We start from the raw sequence: 19,339 nt of genomic DNA, 5'->3' as shown, positions 1-19,339 counted from the left end.
ATAGATAGAAAGGAAGGGGGCATCCCCTCCCCTATAAATTTTACTAACTTGTCATGACCAAGTTATTCTTGGAGGTGATGTTATAAGTTCCATAACAATTACACAATATTTTATTTAATAATGTGATGATTCAGTGAGTCATATCAATCGAAAATATGAATTTGATTAATATGTTAACATATTATTCTAATTCACTAATGCCATTTTCTGAGTGCAATAAGAAACCAACCGAAAGTTATTGTTTCTCGTTTCAAAAATTTAAAACGTTTCGTAACTATTCCTGTTTTTTTTTCATCTTTTCAAAGAATATTTTTAAAATTGAAAAAAAAAACGTTTCTAAAATTGTTTAGAAATTTCAGAAACAACAAAATCAAGTTTCTCGTTTATGGTTTATATTTCTAATTTTTGTAGATAAAAGTATTATTTTTATTTTAAAAATATTAAAAATAAATATAAACGTATAAAAGGTTTGAATATTTCATTTGAAAAATCAAATCACATATATAAATTTATATGTTTTTAATATAAAATTTTAGAGAACAATAAGCTAGAAAGGATTACCATTCTATTTATTTTTTTAAAAATAAAGAGAACAAGAAATAAAATAATTATTTCTACTTTTTCGGAAAAAAATAAGGAATAAGAAATAAAAAAAAAAAGAAAAAATGATAAAAAAAGAAAAAGAAAAAAGTGGTGAGGGCCGTCTCCTGGGCGTAGTGCCCCACAAGGCCTTACTTTTTCTTCTGACTCCCATCTGCCACAACTAACGTGCCCAAATTTTACATTACATTATTCTTTTTTTTTTTTTTAACTTCAAATTAATTTGTAAATTGATTTTATCCGAAGAAGTTAAAATATATTTTTGATTCTTGAACTTTATGATAAATTAATTTTTGAGTGGGATATACTATCCTTTGAACGATAATTATATTTGTGTATGTTTAATTGTGTATTTATAATTTTAAGCTTCATTAAATCAAAAGATGTTATTTGCTAAGTGATTTTACGAAGTTTTATAAGAATATTATTTACTTTATAGTCTTATATACCCATCAAATGAGGAGGGTTGTCTCAAATTTGAGCACATATTCGTGAATGAGACATTTATTATCATATATATACCTAAGTTCGATGATTTGATTTTCCATCCTACAGTTATTAAACTCAATAATAAAAAAAATAAATAGAGACAAACTTTTTAAAATGTTTCCAAAAATTTAAGCCAAATGTTGAAACTACAAGAAAAAAGGAGTAGTTAAAAACTTGTTTTTATTTGTGACATTTATAAACTAACAATTTAAACATGTTTTTTTTTTTTTTGCCTCAAAATTATAATCAAACTAACAAGTCTTAGTGTTCATATCTTTTTTAATAATATACTCAATGAAAATCAAAGTTCTAAATCTAATTATATATTTCCATGGACTGAGAAATCAAAATGATACCAAAATTTTACAAGATTAATTTAATTAGGAATGCCAAAAAATAAAAAACATGACCCATTTGAAGAATTAATTGGAGCATATATATATATATATATATAGTGAAAAAACAAGAAAAACTATTGCAGAAGAAAAAATGTGTATAATTGATGGGAATTGTTGTGGCATATTTTTTATTAAGTGCCAAAAAGATAAGTTTATTTTAATTCAGACAAACAACTGTAGCCCTCTACCAAAAGTCTCTCTTCTAGTCCACACATACAATTCCCCTAGCTTCTTCCATTTTTGGAATTCAAAATATAGACTCACTTAAAAAATTAAAAAAAAAACTTTTTAATGTATCTTTTAATAATTTGTTATAAAAGATATTTTCTTGTTTAATTTTTGAGCAAGACCCATTTTCAAATTAAGTGCAAAATTATTAATTTGAAAAATTATTATCATGTAATATCAGGTAGATGTCGTTATTGTTTATTGTTTCTAGTTTTTGAGAAACACGAGCATTTGATATACTAGTTTCTTGAAAAACGTTTTTAAAATTGTACAAAAGTTTTGGAAACAGTAAAATAAATTTCTTGTTTATTGTTTTTTAGTATAATAGGTAGGGGTAGGGATTTGAACTTTCAACTTCATAGTTTGATACATGTGCCTTAATCTGGTTGGCTTTTGTTTATTGTTTTTTATTGCACATGTTTTCAGCTTTTTTTTAAATATAAATAAAAGTATTATTTTATCATTTTTGAGCTAGAAAATGTATAATAAATATGAATATATAAATATAAAATAAAATATTTGAATATTTAATTAAAAAATTAAGTTGGCATAAAAAATTTACAGAAACAAGAAATTGTAATTACCCATTTATGTTTCTTTTTTAAATAAAAGCAGAAAGAATTACCAAAATACTATTTTGTTTGTATTTTTTAAAGAGAAAAAACAAGAAACATAAATTGTTACCGAACAGAGCTCCTTAGAAACCAAAAGTCAAAAGTCGAGTACTTTTAAACGGAACACAAATTTAATATAGACCATGGTCGAAATTGAATCGTGGATTTTGGCATTGTTGAATTTTTAAAGTATAGTTCAAAGTACGATATCATGGTGTGTGTGTATATATATACGCGTATGTACTCTAGACCATGATTAGAGACTAATTACAACAATTTTAAACCATGGTTTTCTAATAATCAAAATCATGTGCAGAAAACCAAAGTCCTCTACACCAAATATGCCAAAATTTTTACAACAAAGAGTGTAGGAATAGGAAAAGAGATTGAAAAGGCAAAATGGGGAAACACCATGAAATATTTAAAATGGCATTTTCCCTATATATATATTATAAAATTTAGGGTTTTCAGTTCTCAGTAGTGGGGCCCATCTTCTTCTTCAACCACTGGTGAAAAATTAAACCCTAACCCTAGAAAGAAGGAATAGTGGGTTACAATTTGCCATTTTCAGAAAGCTTTAATGGCCATGAAAAGGGAGCCTTTTTTACCCCTCTGGCCCTCCACTTTCACTTTTTTTTTTTCCTTTCCTTCTTAGTAATGATTTCTCACTTTAAAAGTGTGGCTTTTCATAATTTTGGATAAGGGTCATGAAGAATTTTTAATTTAATTATAGTTTTCATTTTTTTTCTTTTGCATTTGGTTGGTGAATCCAATTAAAATTTTCTATGAATAACAAAGTTGTTGTATTATGGTAACATATTTTAGAAATTGAATTTCAATTTAAAAAATTATTTAAAGTGTATATAATACTATATTTGTAAACTAGCCGGCTAGTTAAATATTTAGTTCAATCTAAAATATTATTAATTAACTAATTAACATATATGTTATAAATTTTGTATAATTAACATATTTATAAAAAAAATTATTTTAATTTTTGTTTAATGTGATTCTACCTTTTAATGGTGCAGTAGGAAGCACTTGGAGCCTTGAAGTACTACTTATCTTGAGATCTCAAGCTCGAGTTTTGCATTGGTCATTATATTGCTGACAACGAGTTACGATTATAGAGATATACTAGTGCAAACAACACAACATCCATTCTGAGAAATTGAGAAAAAAAAAGTCGAATTTAGAATTTGAACATCGAAAACATAAAAATGTTGCTTTCAACCTCTCGACTGCTTAGCCTCTCAATACGAGGGACTACTGTAGATGACAATAACATTGAATTGGGTATTATTATAGGGTTTTTAAAGTCACACCAATTTGTCTGTCTCCAAGTGAAGAATGAAGGATTTTAATTTTGGACACCAACTCTTAATTCTACGTATAGTATTCAATCATATCTTCTACAAAAATTATTCCCCAATTTTTTTCCCTTTTTCTTCTGCTTTCTTTCTTACTTCATTTAAAGCTTTGTCTGTCCTTTCAATCTTATCTCTCCCTTGAGTTGTGTGGTTGGTTGCCTTGTTTTTGGGCTTTAATTCAAGCTCTTGCCCATGCTTTCTTCTTCACATAATGGGGAGGGAAAAAAAAAAAGTACTTTTTATGATAGGGACAAATCGAGGTCTTCCACGTTTTCACAGTAGTATGATATTGTCCACGACTTAAAAGTCTTTGTTATCCAGTTTTTGACAAAATATTAGAAGAACAAGATCCAAATTACTGTAAAAAGGGTCGTGATTTGAATTTTATTCATTCAAATATTAGAATCGCTTTAAGACTAGATTACTCGATTTTCTTTTTGGTGGTCGTGGTTTCTTCTTTAGCATGAAGTTTTCCATGTAAATTATTGCATTTCTGTATTGATGTTTTTTTTAGTTGTAATTTTTTTTTTTGACTTGAGTTGTAATGTATTTATTCTGGCGGTAGAAGTGAAAGGTTATTTTCCAATACTTATATACTCATGATCTTTTTCCTTATCTAATCAATTTGGAACTTTGGTATATCTTTTTAGATTGCGAAATTAATTTGAGAAATCTTATATTATAACATGGATGAGAGCTATCGAATTATATCCTAAAATTAATTTATAAGATAAGATATGGTATAAGAGCATGAAATAAGGTCCACCTTTTTGTTTCGTGTCACATTATGAATCTAAATATGTTAATAATATTGCTCCTTATCATTCATATTTAATTACTTGTTACTATTTCTCATTAGAGTTTTCTACTTCCCTAAGCCCTAAATCTATCCCATTAGGCTCACTCGCTCAACATGAGTCCTCTTGATGACACCTTCAATTGTAGTATCATACGACACATATTCTCTTAAACATGATTAAATAACCAATGAATCTAAAAGCTTAAGCTGATTGGTTAGGGTAAATTTAATCATTTATATTAGATATCCGAACACTGAACCTCTTACTCTGATACCATCTTAAACATGATTAAATGACCAATGAATCCAAAAGTTTAAGTTGATGGAATCATTTATATTAGATAATATCTAATACATATCTTCTATTCTCTTAAGTACAACATTGTGGAAGTGGGAAATTGAACCATTTGATTTTTAGAATGGTAATAGGACAGGTGTCTTATTCATTGAGTTATGCTCGGATTGACACATATTTTCTAATTAATGCAATTGGGGTATCAAGAAAGCACTAAATTTATGAAGTAAACGACAGAGATCTATTAACAACAAAATTGAAATTTGAGATACAGTGATTAAAACCCTTTAAAGTTAAGAATTAAAATAAATACAACCCTATAAGATTCAGAGGCCTAATTTAACAATTTAACATTTGAGAAACTATTAAGACAGTTTTCAATTTTATCCATAAAATTTAAACTATACTATGATGTTAGTTCCCCAAATTTGGGCTTCCATATGTAAATGCCCTTTATGCCACCAGAGCTAACCGGGCCTGAAGTAGGCGTCACAAATTCCAGCCCAATTCTGTGGTGGGCCGACAAACACCGGCCCAGTTATCGAGCACACCGGGCGTGAAGCCCAAACGAAAAGACCTTTTTAATCCAACTAATTTTTTAACACGTGCCTCGAATGTGGCTTCTCTATTTTATTTTATGATATATTAATGGTAACTTTTTAAAAAGGTTAAAAAGTATAGTGATTTATATTTACCGTAAAATAAATTATTTATAAAATATTAAGTTATCTTTCGATATAATTGAATGATTATTAATTACTTTTAAAGTTTAGTAATAATTATCTATATCTGTACAATGTACAATAAAGACAAACTTTATCCTTTAATTTTAATCATTCTTGGTATTACTGGAAGATAATTTTGTCATTCATCTCTCTTCTTCCCTCTCCGGAAATCCTTTAAATTCTACCACTTCTCTCTCTCCTTCTCCCAATTCTCTCTCTCCTTCTCTCAAGTCTCTCTCTCCAAATTCCCTCAAATTTTACCAATTCTCTCTCCCCTCCAAATCGTCAACGGAGAGCTAGAGAGCACTAGCGAGTCAAGGTACACGTATCTAACCTCGAATCCCTTTAACCCCACGTGTTGTACTAAAAAATATATATATTAAAAAATAATTATCTCCCAATAAAACTTCATTTATCTCTCTTAATCATTTCACTAATATTCTTCTTTCTCATTCACTTTTAGACTATTTTTTTCTCCACTCATCCAAATTTCTTATTGAAATTATCATTTTATTTAAATTTGTTTGGAAATGGTAAAGATAGAGAGAGTATTTGGGAAGAGAGAAAATAAATTAGAAAAAAATTAGAGGGGTAGGGAATCGAGGGAGGGAGAGAATTGTAAAGATAATTGAGAGATAGTATTTAGAAAAAGATATAAAATTAGAGGAATTGAGAAAGATAAACTTGTATTTAGATGACAAAATTGTTCTTAGAGTAATAGCAATAAAAATGAGAAATTCCACGGCACGTGTTGCTCATTAGTTAAGATAAATAGCTCATAGGTTGGTTGAATCAATTACTTTATATATTTGTCTACCGTAAATTTTCTGATTTATTTTCTATTCATTTAAAATTATTAAATACTTATACTGAATTTTATAATAAGAAAATTTTATAAATGGCAAAATAATTATTCTATGAGTTAAAAAAATAATGAGATGAGAATTCATTTACTAATTCAATTTTCTAATGATTAAGAAATATAAAAAGAAAAATTAATAATTTTGATCGTAGTAAAAAAGTAATGAATTTAATATGTATTTTTTAATTAAAAATAAAAATTGAGATAATTTAAGTATTACTAAAGTCCAAGGTTAATATAGTAAAAAAAAAGATTTGATTAGACTTTTATAATGAAACGTAACGTCGTAAATCTTACCATTCATTTTATGGATAAATTGGAAAAAAAATAATTAAATATTTTCACGTGCTTTATTGTTAATTTCATTAATGTATTTAAATTATTAGTTTCAAGGTGTATTTGAATTTTTATTTTAAAATTTATTTAAATATTAAAAGTGAAAAAAAAATGAAAACATAAAATTTAAAAGTTAATGTTTTGAATAAACAAGCTATGATGTTCATTGGGTAACAACAATCGTATAAATGCAACTAATTATTACTTAAATATATTTTTATATTTTTATTTCCTTAATATTTTTATAAGAGAAGGTAAAACTATCACTATGGTAACTTTTTATAATTATGGGAGCAATTAATTTTTATTTATCAATTTAAATTTTCAACTATTATGAAAAATAAAAAATAAAAGATAACTTAGAAAGATTATGAAAAGTAAAAAATAAAAGATAACATAGAAAGTAAAAAGTGTATGAATTTTAAAATGAAGTGTTTATGGTGAATATAAAAATGTTTTTATTTTTAGTTTTAATTGGTCGTTAATATTTTAGGCGGTAAAACTATCTCTATTTTACATTTTTATAATTATGAGAGGCAATTAATTTTCATTTACTAATTTAATTTTCTAATCATCATAAAAAATCAAAATAATAATAATAATAATAATAATAATAATAATAAATTAACTTAGAAAATGAAAAGTCATTAAATTTAAATGTATGTCTGTAGAGTAATTCACGCTAATCTATTTAGTTCGTTGTTTTATTATTATTATTATTATTACTACTCTCGTAAAACAATAAAACGGTGGTACATAAAAATTATGTTAGGATTTGAGTAAAATGAACATAGTAAAGATAAAATCAACAAATTTAAGTATGAATAAACATATATTTGAAGTACAACGAAAAAATATTAATATTAATTATAAAACAACTAAAAGCAATAATTTCTAGAGTAAGTGAGGAAGATCAAACTTTTGCATCACAATTTTCTAAAGAAGAATTCCTCCGGTGGCATTGAGCTATATTGTCAAATCAAAAGTATCATGTAAAATCTAAAAACTTGAAATTGAACAAATCATCAAGGATATTTTACAAAATTGATGGAAAATAAATATTTTTATAGTTGTAAAATGGACTTATAACTTTTGATATTCTCAACCCTTTTCAAATTCCATAGAATATATATCTTTAATTTATTTTATTATTATTTTTTTATATAAAGGAAGGTAAAACTATCCCTATTCTACCTTTTCATAATTATTAATCATTATAAAAAGTCAAAAACTAAAAATAAAAGATTAAATTAGAAAATGAAAAGTCGTGAATTTTAAAATGAAAGGTTTCATGATGAATATAAAAATACATTTTTTTTTTCTAATTTTGACTGGTCATTAATATTGTAGGTGGTAAAACTACCTCGTTCTAGTTTTTTATAATTATGGGAGCAATTAATCTTCCTTTACCAATTTAATTTTCCAACCATCATAAAAAGTCAAAAAAATAAAAAATAAAAAATAAAACATTAACATAGCAAATGAAAAGTCATGAAATTTTAAAATGAATGTAAAAATAATTTTTTTGTTTTTTAAATTTTGATGGGTCATTAATATTTTAGGTGGGGTGTGTTATGGAAGAAAGTAGAAAATTTCTTTTATATATGTATAATTTGTGTAGTTTATATATGTGTATTATAAAATTTGGTCTCGAGTATTTTATCAAAAGTGAGAGAATAATTTAGATGGGTATGAGAGTGAAAGGAGGATTTCGATGGGTGGGAGAGAGAGAAAATGAAAGTTAAATGGAGGAGAGATGAGTATTAGAGAAACTTAGAATTTAAGACAACCAATCAATATGAAAGGAGATATGGGTAGAAGTGGGAGAAACTTAAACAATGATAACTTAAAAAGAAATACGAAAATAAGGTATTGGATGAAAAATAAAGTTTAATGAGGGTAGACCTGATCGCTAAATCTTGTAGTTGCGAGTTGGAGCTGTCATAGCTTATGGCTAGAGTCATGAGGATCTAATAGAGAGAACAGCAAGAATAATGAGCACGGAGTCCGTCAAGCGAGCGGTAGGAACGGCAGACAAGTGCTTGGTAGGCTAACAGCCCAGTGAACCGAGCGGGACACTCGACGAAGGGGGGTACACTGAGCAAGTACGAGAAATTAGTCCCGCTCTACTTTATTAAAAGCAATGACCACTACGGGAGGTCAAACCAAGGACCTATGCAAGTCGGGGCTCATCCCCATTTAGTATTGGATCAAATAATAGGGGGTCGTAGCATTGACATTTTTTTTTTGATTCAATACAATTAGGGGAAAAGATCGTCAATTCCCTACTGCGACAAGAGAAAGTCACAACGATCATCCGCACGCTGAGTGTCACAATCGCACTTTAACGGAACTCAGAAAGCGATTGTGTGACACTTGCTTTCATCCTCTAGCAAGTCAGCCAATACGAAATCGAATAGCCGGTGGCACAAAGGCAATATGTCGCAACCTCCACCCCCGTTCTCGAGAAAACGGCTTTTGGAAAATGGGTTAGAGAAAAAGGTTTTGGAAAACGTTTAAAAGCATTTTGGAAGTTGTTGTAAGCTTGAATGCAAGAGAATAGATTAACGGCAAGACAAGAATACAACGCAATGTAGGGAGAATGACTAAGTATACCCCCTATAGTACATTCTAAGGCATATTTGCTATGGCAGGCGTGAACATGCAAAGTGGCGAGGAGTCACTCGCCACCAAAAGTACAAGGAAAATAAAATAACAAGCAAAACTAAATAAATGACATAAAAGTATGTGGAAAGAGGTTGTTATGGGCATACAGCCACAGACAACAGGCCCTGGACGAGCATGACCATGACACTGAGCATACCTCTTCTATGCGTCTCTCTCATGGCGGGATATTATTTGTTTGCAGTTTATTTAGGTAGTGTTGGGTAACATATTTGAAAATTGAATTTCAAACTACAAAATTGTTCTACTTAAGGAATATATTCTTAAACTAATAATAATTACCAACTAAATATTTATGTTTAGTTTAATGTAAAATAATATCAATTAATTTTTGTAATAAATTTTGAATAATTATTATTTTACAAGGTTATATAATTTATAATATATTATATTTTAAATGTATTAATTTTAATACAAATAAAATGAGTTTATATGAAATAATATTTATTAAAGTTTTTATTTTTTTTACTTTTAAATATAATTAAAAATTTTAAAGTTTTAAATTCAAAATCTTAAAAAGAAAAAATTATTAAATGCTACCAAATGCATATTCATTAAATCAATTTGATTAAGTAAATATGAAAAAAAAAACAAAGTCTGCATGCCCCCAAACAAATCCTTAGGTATTATTTAAGAAAAGTATAATATTGTCCGAAATATTTCTTCAAGGTACATACGTTTATATATATTATAGATATTGATAATAAAAATAGAAAATAGTTTCAAATTTGTTTTATTTTTACGATTTCTAGAAAAAAGAATAATTAATTACTATTTTGTCCCAATTCTTTCGACATTGGTTTACTTTAGAATTTGTAATTTCAAAATATTCATTCCAATCTTTTTACTTTTAAAAAATTATTATTTTGGTCCCTTCATTTATATTTTTGTCTAATTTATTTAAATTAAAAATATAACACTATGATACACTGTTAATTTTTTTTTTTGAGATGTAACAATAAATTTATATTAAAGAATTTTTTTTATATTTAAAGTTTGTGTTAACATTTTGTAAGAAAGAAGGAAAATGACCATTTTAAAAAATAGAAAGGCTAAAATGTACCAAAATTGAAAATAATTGGACAAAAATTATATTTAAACCAAATAAATAGGAAAAACGAAGGTTTTAAATTTTCAAAAAATGGCAAAGAGAAAACGCGGCTGAATATGAGCAATAGCCAGTTGGACTCCATCTGGGAAGGGAAAACGACGTCGGTTGATCCCCTCACTGACAAACAATCTTTCCGGAAAAAAGAAACAAAAAATTAATTGTAAAATTAATAATAACGAAAGAGAGAGAAAAGGGAAAAAAAAAAAAAGAGAAGCGACGAGCTGAAGCTTAGCTAAATTGGAATTCATTCAGATCACTCTGCATTTCTTCTTCTTCTTCTTCTCCCTTTTTTTAGGGTTCTGCAATTTCACGTCTTCCGATCGCCGAATCACTCACGGCTCTGTTGATTTCCTCTTGCATTTGTTCTGAGATTTTCTAGTTTTCTCAAATCTCACCTCCATCTCTCTCACTGCCGTGTTCTGAATCTGACGAGCTTCGTTTCGACTAGCATCTTTGGCGGGTTGTGATTTGTGTGTAATTTGCCGAGATCTCTTTGTAATTCCGACTGGATCGGACCGGACGGGGATTTGGAGGCTTCCCGATTGCCTATGGCATCGAAGAGGGGTTTGTTGTCCGCTACAGCTGCGCAGAGGGGTAGAGCTGGTGGTGGATCTCGATTTCCTGTTCTACTTGTCATTTTATTCTTGTTTCTCTCCCCCGTGATTTTCTTCTTCAGCCGAGGTTTCCGTTCTGCAGGTTTGTTTGTTGTCTCTAGATTTGTTTCTCGTTCTTGCAATGTAGGTGATTTAGAGATTTTATTTAATCGAAAGGCTAGTTCTCCTATGAAGATTGATGCTGCCGACACTTTTCTTCTTCCTAAGGATGTATCGATTTGTCAACTTCATGGATGTTTTATTCTGTTTTCGTCTTACGAAATTCAATTGCTGATTAGTGGAGTGGAAAAAACCCGACTGGTCACGATAAATTTGTGTCGGTGCCTTGGATGTTTTCAATTGTACCGGGGAAATTTTAGAATAGTTCGGAGAATACAGATGTGGACGTTAGAGGTTGTCGGTCACTCGGTCTTAGTTAATCTTAGAACACCTTGCGGAAGTTGGTCTTTGAGTTGATGTCATGCTTGATTTTGTTTTTTTGTTTTGCAGATCTTGAAATTGTTTCGAATGGCTCTCTGCAGCGGGTAAGTATCAATGTGGTTGATTTTTCTTACCATTCACAGAGGGTTTAGGACCTTGTGGTTCAGGATGCTTTTCTAGTTATTCTAAGACATACGACTTGAGAACGCAGGATGTTGGATGGAGAGAAAGGATAGCATTGCAACAGATCAAGTCTCTTTTCACTAAAGAGGCAAGTGCTTGTTGATTTAGATAGAATGCATCTAGTTATTTCTGTGGTATCACAGTTTTATGCTTTGGTTGCTATGCAACAAACGATGTAGTTTCACTATTTGTTTGGCCTACTCTCTCACAGGAAAAGATTATCAATTATATTTCAGGTAATTGATGTGATTGCTGCTAGCACAAATGATATGGGTCCCTATAGTCTTGACCATTTTCGAAAAAATAATTTGTCAGCCTCGTGGAAAGTAAATGGTCAAGAGGCTACGCTTGATGGCATTTCTGAGGTTGGTTTGGCCTCATCCTTTATATCTATGACGTGGTGGATTCTTCTTGTTTTACATTTTTCCTTCTTGTCCTGATCATTCTCATATGTCTCTGTTTGTAGAAAAACCAAATTTTTGTTGATATTGGGAAAGAAATACCCAACAGCAAAGAGATCAAACATACAGGTGGGTGTTTGAAATCTTTCATGTCGTGTAATAATTTATACCTTGATGTTCTTTTCTTTGATTGATTTAGTTATCTTGTGCAGATGCTGGTTCCCAGTCTATGGATAGTCCTGTAAAACGGGCTAGAAGGGTAATTATCAATCTTAAATGATCTGCATTTCTTATTTTCTGTGATTTTTCACTTTGAAAACTAGTGTTAGGTTTACATCATTCATATATTAAGGGGTGATACTCTGTTATCTTAACCTGTTTTGGTTAGATTTGTCGTGTCATCTTATTTTATTGTATTTCTAAATTATGTATGCTGCATTTGCATTTACCATGGGTTTTATACTTAAGTTTAGCTACTTGTGCAGCAACTACGAGAAAAAAAACGTGAAAAGCGTGCTACTCAGTTGCTTCAACAGGATGACGATATTCTTATAAAACTTGAAAATGCTGCTATTGAGCGCTCAAAATCAGTTGATACCTCCGTTCTGGGTAAATACAGTATATGGAGGAAAGAAAATGAGAATGAGAACTCTGATTCAACTGTACGCTTGATGCGGGACCAAATGATTATGGCAAGGGCATACTTGGGTATAGCAAAGATGAAAAACAAGCTTGACCTGTATCATGAACTCCAGACTCATTTGAAAGAGAGCCAACGTGCCTTAGGAGAGGCAAGTACTGACGCTGATCTGAACCGAAGGTAGCATCATCGTTTCTACATCTTCCCACTTTTTTTTTGGGAGAATTGTAACTCGAAGAAATTTCGTCACAGTTACCTGATCTTTTGCTGTTTTGTATATTTTCTATATTGTAACTCAAAGTATCATCTGTTGTTCGTTTATTTTGTTTGCAGTGCTCCTGATAAAATAAAGTCCATGGGCCAAATTTTGTCAAAGGCAAAAGAGCAATTATACGACTGCAAGTTGGTTACAGGAAAGCTAAGAGCAATGCTCCAATCGGCTGATGAAGAAGTCAGAGGATTCAAAAAGCAAAGCACTTTTCTCAGTCAGTTGGCTGCCAAGACCATACCTAATGGAATTCACTGCTTATCCTTGCGTCTAACTATAGACTATCACCTTCTTCCCCTAGAGAAAAGAAAATTTCCTAGAAGTGAGAATTTAGAAAACCCAAATCTTTATCATTATGCTCTCTTTTCAGACAATGTCTTGGCGGCATCAGTCGTTGTCAACTCAACTATTGTGAATGCTAAGGTATCTGACCTGCCTCTAGCACCTGAAGCTTTGTGTGTGTGTGTGTGTGTGTGTGTGTTTTATTTTTATTTTTATTTTTTTTCTGAGAAAAGCTTGGGTGTTCATAAACATATTTTTTGCATTACGTTCCAAATTCAATACAAGCACAAATTTTTATTGTTAAGAGAATTACTAGTCCCATTGGTGATAATTGCGACAGATTCAGAATATTTTTTTCTAGCTCATAAGGCATTTTTATGGTACTGTGGCTTCAATTTTTTTGAGAGATTAAGGACTGCAGACAAATCCTTGTGGTAATTTCTTTCTTTTTTTATTTATTATTATTATTATTTTTATAGAAAATCCTATTTTGTTCTTTGATTGGATGACTTATTCCATTTTGGTTCATAAACCTTCCATCATGTTGTTTTTGTCTTTAATTTTTCATAGAAAGATGCTTTTTGTTTTTCTTTCATTTACTTGATTAGACAAGTGTCCGAAGTCGCATGTAGCAAATGGAACAATATATTTTGAAATGAATTTATGTGTTGAGGTTTTTATGAAGCTATTTTATTTGATGGTTAAAGGAGAAAATAACATTTTAAATTTTAAGAACCAGTATGAAAGTTAAAAGAACTAAAATAGGATTTAAACAAAAATTCTATTTCATTCCTTCTGAAGTTTTTGTTACTGCAACCCATATGATGATTACCTTTCTACATTTGTTGGATGCAAAGAGTGAAGTTATACTATCAGGTCACATATTTGCTAGTCCTTCACCTATATGTTGTTCCTAACTAGATAATGTATTGTTGGATATATTGCAGGATCCTTCAAAACATGTATTCCATCTTGTTACAGATAAGCTTAATTTTGGTGCCATGAACATGTGGTTCCTGTCAAATCCTCCTGGAAAAGCCACAATCCATGTTGAAAATGTTGATGAATTCAAGTGGCTAAATTCATCTTACTGTCCAGTATTACGTCAACTTGAATCTGCTGCAATGAAAGAATACTATTTCAAGGCTGGACATCCAACCACTCTTTCATCTGGTTCGTCAAATCTGAAGTACAGGAACCCAAAGTATCTTTCTATGCTTAATCACCTGAGGTTCTATCTCCCTCAGGTATATCCCAAGTTGGAAAAGATTCTGTTTTTGGATGATGACATTGTTGTCCAGAAAGACATGACAGGATTATGGGATGTGGATCTTCATGGTAAAGTTAATGGTGCAGTTGAAACCTGTGGCGAGAGCTTCCACCGTTTTGATAAGTATCTAAACTTCTCCAATCCTCATATTGCAAGAAAATTTGATCCTAATGCATGTGGATGGGCCTATGGGATGAATATGTTCGACTTGAAGGAGTGGAAAAAGAAAGACATTACCGGCATATATCATAAATGGCAGAACTTGGTCAGTTTTCAAATCTGTCTACTGAGTTTTTTTATATTGATATTTAACCAAATATTCAGCTACATATATTTCCTCATCAAATTGACTTAGATGTTCATTTTCCCCCTTTTTTGTTGTCAGAATGAAGAAAGGTTACTCTGGAAGCTAGGAACATTACCTCCAGGATTGATTACATTTTATGGACTAACACATCCACTTGACAAGTCGTGGCATGTGCTTGGTTTGGGTTACAATCCAAGCATTGACCGGTCAGAGATTGAGAATGCAGCAGTCATACATTACAATGGAAACATGAAACCTTGGCTTGAATTGGCTATGACAAAATATCGTGGCTATTGGACCAAGTATATCAAGTACAATCATCCTTACCTTCGCCAATGCAAGTTAAATGAATAAGGCTGATTTTAAAGGTCTTAGATAATGAACGAGAATTCTCGATCTATCCCGTAATGAGAGTTGTGCTGCTATATCTCTCGCACAAAAACATTGGTTGGTTCCCACATTAGATTGGGGGGGCTGGGGTATACTCATAACATGTTTTAATATGCCCCTCTTCCCTATTTCTCTCTTTATAATTCATTCCATTCATTCCCATTCTCGTACCCTCTGGTACAAGATATGATATTCATTCCCTTGTTAACATGTAAATCCATTAATTGTATTTTGCTGTTAGCCAAACTTGAATTGGATTAGGAAGTCCATGCCAATTGGCTGTAATTTTTGAACAACCGACAATCTGCTTCTTTAAATCCATTATCCATAGTATAAATTATAGATTCAGAAGTTGATGCACCATGATTTTTTTTTTTGTTAATTGGAGGACTGGATTCTGATATTACTCAAATATTGGTACCGCAACTACAAGCTTACATCAATTTTCTTAAAACAATTTGCTCTCCCCATGTTCTGTTTTCCAATTCTTGTTCCAACTAGCAGCCAAATACTAAAATTTCTTCTAGATTCATGAATGGTTAGCTTGATGTTTCAATAGTTCCTTCAGTAGTATAATGTTCTTTGCCTATATTTTATGGTAAAGGTTCATTATCTTCTGGTCCATCTGGAAGAGTTTCTTATGATTAACTTTAAATTTGTTGAGATCCTATTGGCTGAACAGGTGGATTGGTCGTCGATCTTGGAATGTGCTTGTCTTTACCTTTCCTCCTTTCCTTGAATGACAGATTTACTTCTGCTTTTATGTTGATTTGATTTTCATGAAAAGGGTATTAGTCAAGCCTTGTTTGGAGCAAAATGCAATGGAAGTTATAGATTTGTTGTGAAAGATACTCTGAGTTGACCTCTTCATTGCCACTTATCCGGAGATTAGCCCTTCATTATCATATATTAATGATATGACTAATCAACTCCATTTAATTTTGTTATTGTTTGCAGGTGCCAGAATCCACTTATTAATGGATTCTTAAAGCCTCGACTTTGGTAGCTACTTTCTTCATAGTTGCTCTTTCTTTTCCATAATTAATTTCCCAAAGTATCATTCAGCCAAGAACCCCCTTTTTGTGTGATATTGCTTGTTTTGTTTATATGCAATTAATCGATCGACAAAATCTTGACTCTTAGTCCATCTTCTCAAGCACTGCCTTTTTAAGCAGAGATATATTCTTGTGAATTGATTCCCATTTGATTGATCTATCAGATTTTACAAGATGCGAAAACTGATTTGAGGTCTGCTGAGGAAAATTTACACGACCAGGTGTGATGTGGTACAAGTTCTATGCTCTTATGAGAATTTGTGGTCTCCTCTGCCTTCCTTCTTTATATGGAAAAAGGTTAGTTTTAGAATATGTTGAGAATTCCATAAGTAGTCAAGGAATTTTGCATGATATTGAAATCCAAAAAGTGTGGTTTTGGCACATTGGTTTGTGCATACTGAACCAATTAGTTTTGAACAAGTTGGATTCAAGTAGTGGTGCCCAAACAGAGTCTAAGAAATGGAAAGTGAAAAAGGCGTCTTTTCTTTCTCTCTCTCTCTCTCTCTCTCTCTCTCTCTCTCTCTCTTTTTTGCCCTAAGTTGAACCTCATACAAGATGTGATGGGTGTCTCAAAATAAGCCAAGTTATTAGAAGTTGGCTTTTCATGGGGGGATGGCCTAAATTTGGAATCCAAAATTCTCCACCATTGCATGTGGGACTCTGGTCTTATGTTGTCATTCTTTCTTTTACAACTAGTGCATTAGTGATAGTTCTACTTCATAAGGTTGTCTCCACAAAAGAAAAATAAAGTTTTAGACTTTAGACTAATTCGATTGTGTGATTGGATGTGAATTTTTTGCAAAAGTATTTTTAGCGAATTAAAAATATTCGGCTGGTTCCAAAATTCAGTGAGCACTAATTAGTTTTTTTAAAGTGATTTGTATTGTTTTCCTGACTTTCAAAATCATTTTGACTAGTCTTTTTTATTTGTGTTCTTGTCGGGTCTTTTAATCATGTTGCGTCTGGATTGGTTGTGAGATTCATATTTTTTCTTTCACTTTTGCAAAAAAATAAAAGTCATACCAAATTCGTGAAAATTTTGAAAACCACTTATTGCTATTTTAAAAACCATACTAAAACAATCTTTAATTCTACTAACTTTTGTCTTAAAAGAAGAGATATGAAAGCATACACTAATTGGGAATTTAATAACATTTAAAACCCTATCTCTAAATCTCTAATTAGAATATTAGCTGATTGGGTGGGGCATTGGCATCCACACCAACAAAAAAAAAAAAAAGGTCTGTTTCTTCTTTTTATTTAACACATCAAGTTTAAAGGGTTATTTTATCTCTAATTTATAACGATCGTTTTCAAGTTTTTTCTTTTGTATATTATTTTCTTTATTTTTGTTGAAAGGTTTCAAGTTTTTTTCTTCGTTGGTTTATAAATTTGTTTACTAATTTGTAGCATGGCCATTTTTAAGTTCCCTTATTTCTTTTTTGGAGATGAGCTTTTAGTAATAACATTTTGACATCGATAAAATAATGAGGATACTCGAGCTGTTCATTTTGTTTGGGTCAATAGTGTTTACTCCAACTTTATTTCATACAAACAAAAAAGAAGTCAAATGTTCAGTTGCAAGAATGATATTTCAGTGTTTACTCCAATTTTCCTTTGTTTTCCAACTCTTCAAGAATTAACTGTGAGCTAAAATTTGAAGAATTATCGATTACTAAATTTGGCCCAGTAGAATTATCAAATTTGCACCAATATCTTGAAATATAAAATTACATACGGGTGTGATGCGAGTCACACACACTTTGATGCTTTAGGTAAGAATCGAGACTTCTTATAAAGAATAGCAAGAAGTAGAGTTTTGTAGTGAACCTTCAATATAAGTCATTTCTTCTATTTATAGAAAGGAAATCGTTTCTTCTTAAGATATCTTCTTATTTTTGAATAGTTGAGCCATAGATATAATTCCGAAATTGTCAAGCATTCTTTGGATTGCCAATGGGATTCAAAAACAACCTAGGCCGACCAACCAACTACTGGGCTGGTTGGCCTTGGCATAGCGTCGAGACTAGGTGCCAAGGTCGAGACCTTGGCTGGTTGGCCTCAATTGGTCGGCCAAGCACCGAGGCATTGGGTATTGGCATCATAGTGCCGGTGTCCACTCGTGGTCAATGCCTCACTGTTTTGGTTGTCGTTGTTTTTGACCAAACTCTTTAAACAATTGTTAAGGCTCGTGGCCTCTTTTTGTCTTGAGCAAACTTATTGATTATTTCCGTTCATTCAATAAAAATAAGGTTTTATTCAACTCATATAACACGCTCAAAAGATATATTGAACTACACTGACTCTTAAAATGGCCGCTTATATACCGATGTCAAAATTCCCTTTTTTTTAATAAAAATATCACCTCCCAAAATACAAATGCGATGATTCAAACTCAGACCTCTTAGAACAAGAAGTAAAAATACCTTAACCATTGAGCTATGTCCCTATCGACCAAAATTCCTTACCTTTTCAAACATATACATATCCAATAGATAAACGACCCTAACATGTATCTTAAAATGTAATTGTAATTACAGTAAAGGTGAAGTGATGCTTACCTTGGCCAAACTGAATCTGCATATAGTAAGGGAAAGCCTCTTACTTTAGATGCATCTAAAGTAAATGGAGTCATTGGATAAGTTCCACCTACCTCACTGCCCGCCCTTAAACAAGACGAAGAGTGTATTTGGGAGTGATTTTGACATGATCAAAATTACTTTTATCATTGTCAAAATCACTTCTCTTGTCATTGATCGTGTTTGGCAAATTAAAAATTGATTTTATTAAATTTATTTTTAAAGTATCACTTAGATAGTGATTTTGAAAAATCAATTATACTTAAATCTATTTTTTCAAAATCACTAATTCTAACATCACTCCCAAACATACCCTAATTAGCTTTCTTTTATTTCCTCACACGTATACTCTTGAGAACGGTTGGCTGAATATTTATTTGATTAAAATAAATAATAACACTTATAAGAAGGTCAATCA

General features: G+C 30.8%; 1 protein-coding gene across 1 annotated transcript; it reads left to right on the top strand.

The window, feature by feature from the left end:
* The first annotated feature begins 10,690 nt into the window (after window positions 1-10,690).
* LOC111017572 (polygalacturonate 4-alpha-galacturonosyltransferase) lies at window positions 10,691-15,650 on the top strand. The gene is made up of 10 exons (XM_022293380.2): window positions 10,691-11,208; window positions 11,616-11,650; window positions 11,758-11,817; window positions 11,966-12,094; window positions 12,196-12,259; window positions 12,343-12,389; window positions 12,616-12,950; window positions 13,104-13,461; window positions 14,268-14,855; window positions 14,976-15,650. The coding sequence occupies exons 1-10, from the start codon at window positions 11,061-11,063 to the stop codon at window positions 15,249-15,251; spliced, it is 2,040 nt and encodes a 679-aa protein (XP_022149072.1). The 5' UTR covers window positions 10,691-11,060; the 3' UTR covers window positions 15,252-15,650.
* The last annotated feature ends 3,689 nt before the right edge of the window (window positions 15,651-19,339 follow it).

This window comes from Momordica charantia (assembly GCF_013281855.1).
Source record: "Momordica charantia cultivar OHB3-1 chromosome 7 unlocalized genomic scaffold, Mcharantia_2.0 BLBB01000007.1, whole genome shotgun sequence".
Taxonomy (NCBI): Eukaryota; Viridiplantae; Streptophyta; class Magnoliopsida; order Cucurbitales; family Cucurbitaceae; genus Momordica; species Momordica charantia.
The sequence above is the reverse complement of the archived record's forward strand: the minus strand, read 5'-3'. Positions and strand labels throughout refer to the sequence as shown.

What these genes read in the sequence shown, in the direction of transcription:
- LOC111017572 (XM_022293380.2), top strand. Translation starts at nt 11,061, where the DNA reads ATGGCATCGAAGAGGGGTTTGTTGTCCGCTACAGCTGCGCAGAGGGGT. An exon ending in CGAATGGCTCTCTGCAGCGG is followed by an intron (nt 11,651 to 11,757) that starts GTAAGTATCAAT and finishes TTGAGAACGCAG; the next exon opens with GATGTTGGATGGAGAGAAAG. An exon ending in GACGCTGATCTGAACCGAAG is followed by an intron (nt 12,951 to 13,103) that starts GTAGCATCATCG and finishes TTTTGTTTGCAG; the next exon opens with TGCTCCTGATAAAATAAAGT.